Source organism: Acipenser ruthenus, chromosome 2 (assembly GCF_902713425.1).
Source record: "Acipenser ruthenus chromosome 2, fAciRut3.2 maternal haplotype, whole genome shotgun sequence".
NCBI lineage: Eukaryota > Metazoa > Chordata > Actinopteri > Acipenseriformes > Acipenseridae > Acipenser > Acipenser ruthenus.
In genome coordinates, this window is record NC_081190.1 from 53377105 (window position 1) to 53384966 (window position 7862).

The window sequence follows — 7862 nt, forward strand, 5'->3', positions numbered from 1 at the left end:
AAGGAAGAAACTGGTGATTTTGGTAAGTACAATTGAATGCTTGTTGCTGATGTAACTACTTTAGCTGGTTAAAGGAATTAATTTTCTAAAGTGTTCAGAGCGGTGGTTGATTTGAAGTGAATTTAGATAGTGTGTAAACTGGACCAGCTCTAGACCTGCAGGAAAGTATACATTGGCAATCAGTGTTTTAGAATGCCAGCCGTTCTAAGCGCCAGCCGCCGAAGTCTAAGGGCTGTCTGAGCTGTGGCAGTCAGAGCGAGGACAGGTAGAAGGAGGACCTTTTCCAAATCTCTCCCAGTGGCTGCTAGAGGCCTCATTCCAACTCTTAACATTAGCTCTACTTAAGTAACATTATAAAGGTGGTACAGCTGACAGGGGTCAAAACCATGGACCAATTGAGAACAATGGGCTGTCTCTGAACAAGAACAACAAATGAGAAACACCTCACATGGACTCGGGCACAGCACCAAAATAACCAAACTAACCAATCACAGGGTGGAAGTCAGGACAAAAAAAACAGCTGTGCGACTTTCAGAAACGTTGAGTTTGCCCCATGAGAGAGCTTCCCATACGAGCTTTCCATGCTTGCATCCCATACGAGCTTCCCATGAGCGCCCTACACTCGAAGTGTGCCCCACAGAAGGAAGAGCACCCCAGGCAAGAGAAAGAAGTGAACTCCACCCACTAGAAGTGGCTTGGAGTTTAGAGGAACAAAATGGAAGCTAAACTTCTCTGAAGAAAGTTTCTGAATCATGAGAGCATACGTGCTCGAATTCATGGAAGGCGAGGAAGAAACAATGTTCTGAAGAATGGCTAAAATCAGCTTTGAATAGAGCCGTAGCTCTTTGCCCTACCAGAGACTGAAACAGTAAACAGAAGCATAGCCAGCATAGCTAGCCATACAGAAGAATTGCAATGAGAACAGTTTTACGAACTACGTAACTTTTCAATTGCAATGCATTATCTGAACTGAGTTACGTCTGATCAACGGAGATCAACAAGCTGATCTCCATTTGAACATAACTATTTGTTTATTGCAAGCCTACGCAACAATGCGTACTTCGAGCAAAGTACCATCTTCTTTCATTGGGACTTCAGATCCAATGAGCTGCAGTGTTCATCAACACAGATTGACTTTTATATGGAAATCGATAGGTATTCAGCATATCTAGTATTAAATACTTTATGATTCGAGAAAGTAACTGAAGCAAATGATATCAAGTTAAGAGGATAAACTGTTCTGGGAATAGAATATAACTTCCTGTTTTAGAGTGTGTAAGAAATGTATTTTGTTTGTTGAAATGTGCAACTCAAAGGTGTTGCCTTTGAGAATGCAGAGAATTTGATCATTGCCCCATTTCTGAGTTAATTTGAATATATAATCAATGGAGGTTAATAACCTATTAGTTTGGTACATCACGTCTAAACTAAATTAACACGGTAAAACTAATTTGCTAAATTAGGTACTGGAATGTTGGATTCCTTTCTGAATGGGAAGTTGAATTAATTCTCGTGCACATTGACATGATCGCATACAATGAGAAACAGGTATTGAAAATACTAATGCAGAGTAGACGTTTTGTGTGATAAGCCATATTTAATATTAGTATATTAACCATGTATGCTAATGATGTTATGGTCATTGTAATCATTTGACTATGAGATCAATGAACGGTATACTATTCATGCATATCTCTAACCAATAGCCTTTCCTTTCTGTAATATTAGATAAGTTGTGCACCTTTTTATTCTTAAATAAACTATTGTTTTATATTTCTGACATGTTGTGTGAATGTTGGTTATTGTCTAAGGGAATCTGAGTTCTACATGATCCCAAACTTAAATATGGTATGTCTCATTATTAACGTTTGGACGTTTTTAAACCTAATTCGCTACACTGATAACACTGCAACTCCTGCTGCCCTGTCCTCTCTTTACATCCTGTCCCATACTCTGCGTCTCACTGGACGGGGAGGTGGAACTGGTTTTTCCCTTCCTTACTCTTTTCTGTCCCCTCTGACCTCTCCTCACTCTCTGTTAACACCTTTGAATTTCACGCTGTCCAACTAACCTCTCCCTGTCAACTCCTGCTAATTGTACTGTACCATCCCCCTGGACCTCTCACTCACTTTCTTGATGAACTCGACTATCTCCATTCCTCCCTCCCCTCTCTGTCTACCCCAACTGTCCTGTTAGGTGACTTCAACACCCATCTCTCCAACCCCAGCTACTCTGCTGGATTCCTCCCTCTCCTTCACTCCTTCGACTTCTCTCTCTCTTTCCATCCCATCCTACCCACAAAGCTGGCCGTCAGCTGGACCTCATCTTCTCCAGGGCCTGCCACCCCTCCACCCTCTCTGTCACCCCTCTGGACCTCTCTGATCACTATTTCATCTCTTTTTCTCTGTCTCTCCCCTCTCTCCCTACTCCACCTACCCCCACTGTCACCTCCTGCCGTAACCTTCACTCTCTCTGCCCCTCTGTCCTTGCCTCCACCTCTCTCTCTAACCTCCCTCCTATCGACTCCTTCTCCCAACTCTCTGTAGACTCTGCTACCTCCACCCTCGACTCTCTCTGTCCCCTCACCTCCCGACCTGCCTGCCCCTCCCCTCCCCAACCCTGGCTCTCCACTCTAGCATGCACCTGCCGATTCTTCCTGAGCAACATACGAAGAATCCAACCCTTCCACACCAACTATTCCATGCAACTCCTCGTCCAGGCCCTGGTACTCTCCCCCCTAGACTACTGCTAATTCCCTCCTGGTCGGCCTCCATGCATCCACTATCCAGAACTCCACTGCTCCCCTGGTGTTCTCTCGTTCTTGCTTATCCACTGCTCCGCTCACTCCACTTACTCCCAATCACCACTCACATCCAGTTCAAGACTCTTGTACTCGCCTACCGATGCCTTGACCAGACTGCACCCAGCTACCTCCAGACCCTCATCTCTCCCTATACCCCCACCTGACCTCTCCGCTCCGCCTGCATTAGAAGACTGGCTGTACCTCCACTACACTCCCCTGCCTCCAGAGCCCGCTCCCTCTCCACCCTCGCCCCGCAGTGGTGGAACGACCTTCCTATGGATGTCAGGCCTGCCCAGTCCATGACCACCTTCCGGTGCCTCCTCAAGACACACCTTTTCAGACAACATCTGTAAAACTCACACTTATCTGCTCCCTATTTTACTGTATTTAATCCTGCACTTCCCAATCTGCAGTATTTTATATTTCACTTGCACGCGTATCTAACCCTGATTTAACTATCAACACTGTTATCTGCTCTTGAACTACCCTGATAACAAATCGTACTGTGATTTGTATTTGCTTTTATTAGGACTGAAGTCATTGTATTTTGTATCCTGCTCTTAATTGTACTGTAATTCTTGATATATATTTTTTGTTTACAACTGTAAGTCGCCCTGGGTAAGGGCGTCTGCTAAGAAATAAATAATAATAATAATGAAGTTAAGTAGCATTGCCCTAAAGCCATTCATCCTGACTGTGAAAGACAATTAACAATTTAGCAGTTTCCTAAGGGAATGAAAATCTGGGAAACCTAACCAAACTTAAATCTGTTTAAGGAACAGTGTACAATTACAAGGATGAAAAAAACAATCATCTTGCAAAATAAAGGTCACACATCGTCTTAATTCAGCAGCATAAGGGTTTTTACAGGAGAACGTTTTTATTTCTGAAGCAGTACCAAAAACTTTCCTCCAACGCACTGTAACACAGTTACATAAAGTTTTTTGTGTAACATAAAGAAACAACCCCAAACTAATTAAAGGGAAAAATAATGTTACCCCTTTAAGTCCTCTGTTCTGTGCTTTGCTGGTTCCAGGTGATTGATAGCAATGTTGTTGAACCCGTGTGACCGGGTAATGCCGGCAATGAGACTCAGAGACCAGAATGCTGCAGTTTAGTGCTCATGCGCATTTATTTACATATACAAAAACAAAATAAACAACCAGCACCACCCCGTTCCTTCACCATCACTATTCTAAACTAACAACCGTGATCACCCTTTTTATACACATTGCCACGTGTTTTTGCAGGGAGAAATCTAACCCCCTCCCTGCCATCCAATATTCCACACACACACCCGTGCACCGGCAGGGCTTTCACCCTGCCACAACCTGTTTATTCGTTTTTTCTAATTGATAAAAAGCCTAAAGCCAGCTGAATAGCTAGCTAGCTTGAAACTGGTATAAGGGTAGGGGTATCTGGCCTCTTTTCCTGCCTTAAACTTAAAACAAAGAATCCTTTGTAGAAATTATTCAAGGAAGCATTGATATTTATAACCACATATAGTTGCAGAGTTTAACCCTTTTACTGGACTGCTGTGTTGTTATGTAACTAACGATTGTCTTCTGGATTTTAAAAGGACATTTCTTGCTACAGTTATTTCTTTTGGAATCATTATTTTTGTGATAACTAATAGCAACTAGACTATATGATGGTAGTTTTGTTGTTGTTGTTGTAAATATTGTATATTCATTGAGTGTTGTTCCCTTACAGAAATGCAGGTTTAATCTGTTTTGTTTTCGTGCATTTCTATAATAAGGAACAGGCCAACATAGAAATATTTCTTGCATAGTGCTGTAAGGTAAATATTGTGTGTTGTTTTGTTTCATGGTGGTATATGGGTTTTGGGTTAACTGTATTGCATACATCTGTGTAGATAGATCACTGCTACTGTGGCTGTATAATACACTTGATTTCTGTTGTTATAAGACAGTCTCCTTGGATTATTTATTTATTTTCTGATGATTTCTTGGTGCATGCAGTTTGATCGTTACAACATAATACAGTAGCTATAACTAGTGTAGACTGTGACACAACCACTCATCAGAGATTTATAAACTTAATGACTCTGATGTAGGTATTGGTCATACTATTGTTATAAGGCATATTATACACATGTTACCACAGTGTCTCTGAATTGCCAATGAACATCATAGGGTAATGAATGATGCATGTGTATGATGGGATTTTTGCACTAACTGCATAATATGTTGTACTATACCAGTGAGGTACAGCTAGGGCCATTCTAGCCCATATATTTGTTAGACTCATATCCTTTATTTCTTAATTGAACCTCTAATCAAGTGCTAATTTGTTAAATATTAAACTGATACCCTGTAAAACGTGATGTGGAATGGCCCTTGTGGGATGGAGTTGTTTTCCCCTGTGCTGTAAAGTATACTGCTTTCAACATCTTAATGAACATATTTATCATGTTATTATTATTCAATAAGGTAAAAACAAGCATACACACTAAATAAAACTCTCCACAAGCAGGATATTGTGTTAAATTGAGGAATATTTAAAAACATACTGAAGATGAGGATTACTTAGAAGAATGTACAGTTTATTGATAGGTCCAAACGATGATGATCTATTTCTTGCAGTCAGTGTACATTATCTTATATGAATTATCAGAAGGGTGAAAATGCACCTCAAAATAGCAGTTGAGCGTCTGAAAAAAAAAAAGCTTCATTAGTTATATGTGACAGATGTTTGTACTCCTTAGTCTTGTACAAAGTGCACGGACTAAAGCAGTGAATATAAATGAGGTGTATGTGCAGAAGAGGATGTATTGTTGTCAATGGATTTACTATTCATTGGAATTACGTGTACCAGTACTTTCACATTTTAATCATTATCTTATGGCTTTATGGAGAAAGGATGCCAGTTTGAAAGAATTCTGTATTCTTGGGTCATATACGCAGCACTAAGAGTCTTTCATCACAAGAATAAACCACAAACCTTCAAAGATGAATGTTATATAAATATCTTATGTAATTTAATTCATCAAAAAATGTTAACATGCAAGTTAAAGTTTTGTGATCAAAAGTTTTGTGTAAATAAAAGCAGGGTTTAAGACACAGGAGAACCTGCAATGACTCAACCTGGTTTTGCAATAGGAGTTAAATTACTCTCTGAAAAGCTAAGAAAAAAAAATATATATATATATATATATATATATATATATATATATATATATATATATATATATATATACTACTTCTTAGAACCGTGTATACGGAAAACATGGTCTGCACCAATGGAAATACAGGAATTAAACAGTAAGTTGCTCAATAAAAACTTAAAAATATTTTATATCTGTTTGCAATTTTTGTATGTACTACAAACATAAACATAACATTACCTTTTTTCCTAAAACACAGGACTCCAGATCAACAGCATTAGGTTTCTTGCACTTTGTCCTTCTGATTTCAACATTTAGTATGTATTTGATGGCATTAATAACCTATGAAAGCAATAATAATATTTAAAAAAACACATTCCTTTTTAATCTTTGTTATATATAAACATTATACATAAACATTCTATAAAAACACTGCTAGGTGCTAGAAATAAAAACTAAATACTTTAGTTTGTGGACAAGCTTGCAGTGGATGTTTGTTTCTTAAATAGACTATAAAACCTATTTTACCTGTGTTTCTGCTGTCTTAACATTCACAAGTTTGAAGAAATTTGGTCTCTTGTTTATCATGTTGTATTCTGCTACGGCTGCATTGGCAACTCTTTGAATTTCTGGGCTACTTGGATCAGCTTGAATAGGAGCCCCATAAGGATGTACGTTATCTAAACGCAATAGAGAAAGAAATACAGTGATTGTGTTGTCATCTTTGGCACGTGAATTATAATAGATGCTGCTGGTGAAAAGGGAAATTATGCTCATGCTTTATTAATACACAAACCCACTGATAAATATTTGATTTAAAATACCTTAAGTTAAATAAAAAATCTAATGTAATATACCCCAGAAAGATGGTTCAGAACTAAACATAATACATACAATAATGCAATATATTGTATGTAGATTTGGTCATTCTAATGGGACTAAAAGGTCTAGAATTCAATTCAGTTTTACTTATTTTAACTATTTATCTGATCTTGCACATATTCCTTAAAATTACATTGTAAAGTATTGGGGAAAATCCATGACTATTTATTGTATGTGATCAACCAGCATTCTGCGCTATTAGAAATTAAAATAATAATTTAGAACAATTATTATTTCTGAACAATTGTATATTTTTTTAATATGTCCCATTATTTATACTCTTTATAATGACCCAATATACAGTATATATATAGATATATATATACAGACACACACATACACACACAATATACATATAATGTAAAAAAAAAAAAATACATTTTATTATCAAGTAGTATTAACTTGTATTTACAGTAAGTGTAGAAATAATAACCATACTTACCCACTTTGATGGCTTCCTCTACAACCACTTCTTCTACATGTTCCTCCCCTTTGGAGACTGAAAGTACTGAAATTATTGAAAAGAGGAAAAGATACTGCCAAACAGCCATGATTCTTTGTTTTCCTTTTCCCTCTGAGGAGAATAAAATGAGTGACTAAACCCCTGGTGAGCACATGGGATTTATATTGCAATTGTGAGGAATGTTTTGCCAGGCTGCTAAGTCCACACCCACCACAAACAAGTGGAACAAGTGAGTGTTTTGTCTGCTGTTATGGTAACTGAAAACTTAAGACTGAGGGAACTGTCCTTTTTTTTTGTTTGTTTTTTGTTTGGTTTGGTTTAATTCATATTTGATATTAAAGACAATTTATTATGTTTTTAAATGTCCCGAAAAGAATGTTTACCATATTACATTGTCATGGTAATCATGTAGTTGTTCACCATGCTTCCCTGTGACCAATGTGTCCCATTATTTATCTTAACTATAGTTTTCACCACGTTTTATCACACTTACAATACATGTGATTTACCATAATTACTGTGCCTGCTCTTAACATGCTTACCTGCTCATTACTATAACACTTTGCTTTTAACATGGTTTGCCATGA

At 37.9% G+C, this 7862-nt stretch overlaps 1 protein-coding gene across 1 annotated transcript; it reads right to left on the reverse strand.

The window, feature by feature from the left end:
- Window positions 1–3911: 3911 nt before the first annotated feature.
- si:busm1-57f23.1 (uncharacterized protein LOC368621 homolog) lies at window positions 3912–7457 on the reverse strand. Its single transcript, XM_034014358.3, has 4 exons — window positions 7255–7457; window positions 6459–6610; window positions 6171–6272; window positions 3912–5477 (listed from the first exon to the last, which is right to left on the reverse strand). The coding sequence occupies exons 1-4, from the start codon at window positions 7361–7363 to the stop codon at window positions 5397–5399; spliced, it is 444 nt and encodes a 147-aa protein (XP_033870249.3). The 5' UTR covers window positions 7364–7457; the 3' UTR covers window positions 3912–5396.
- Between the last annotated feature and the right edge of the window lie 405 nt (window positions 7458–7862).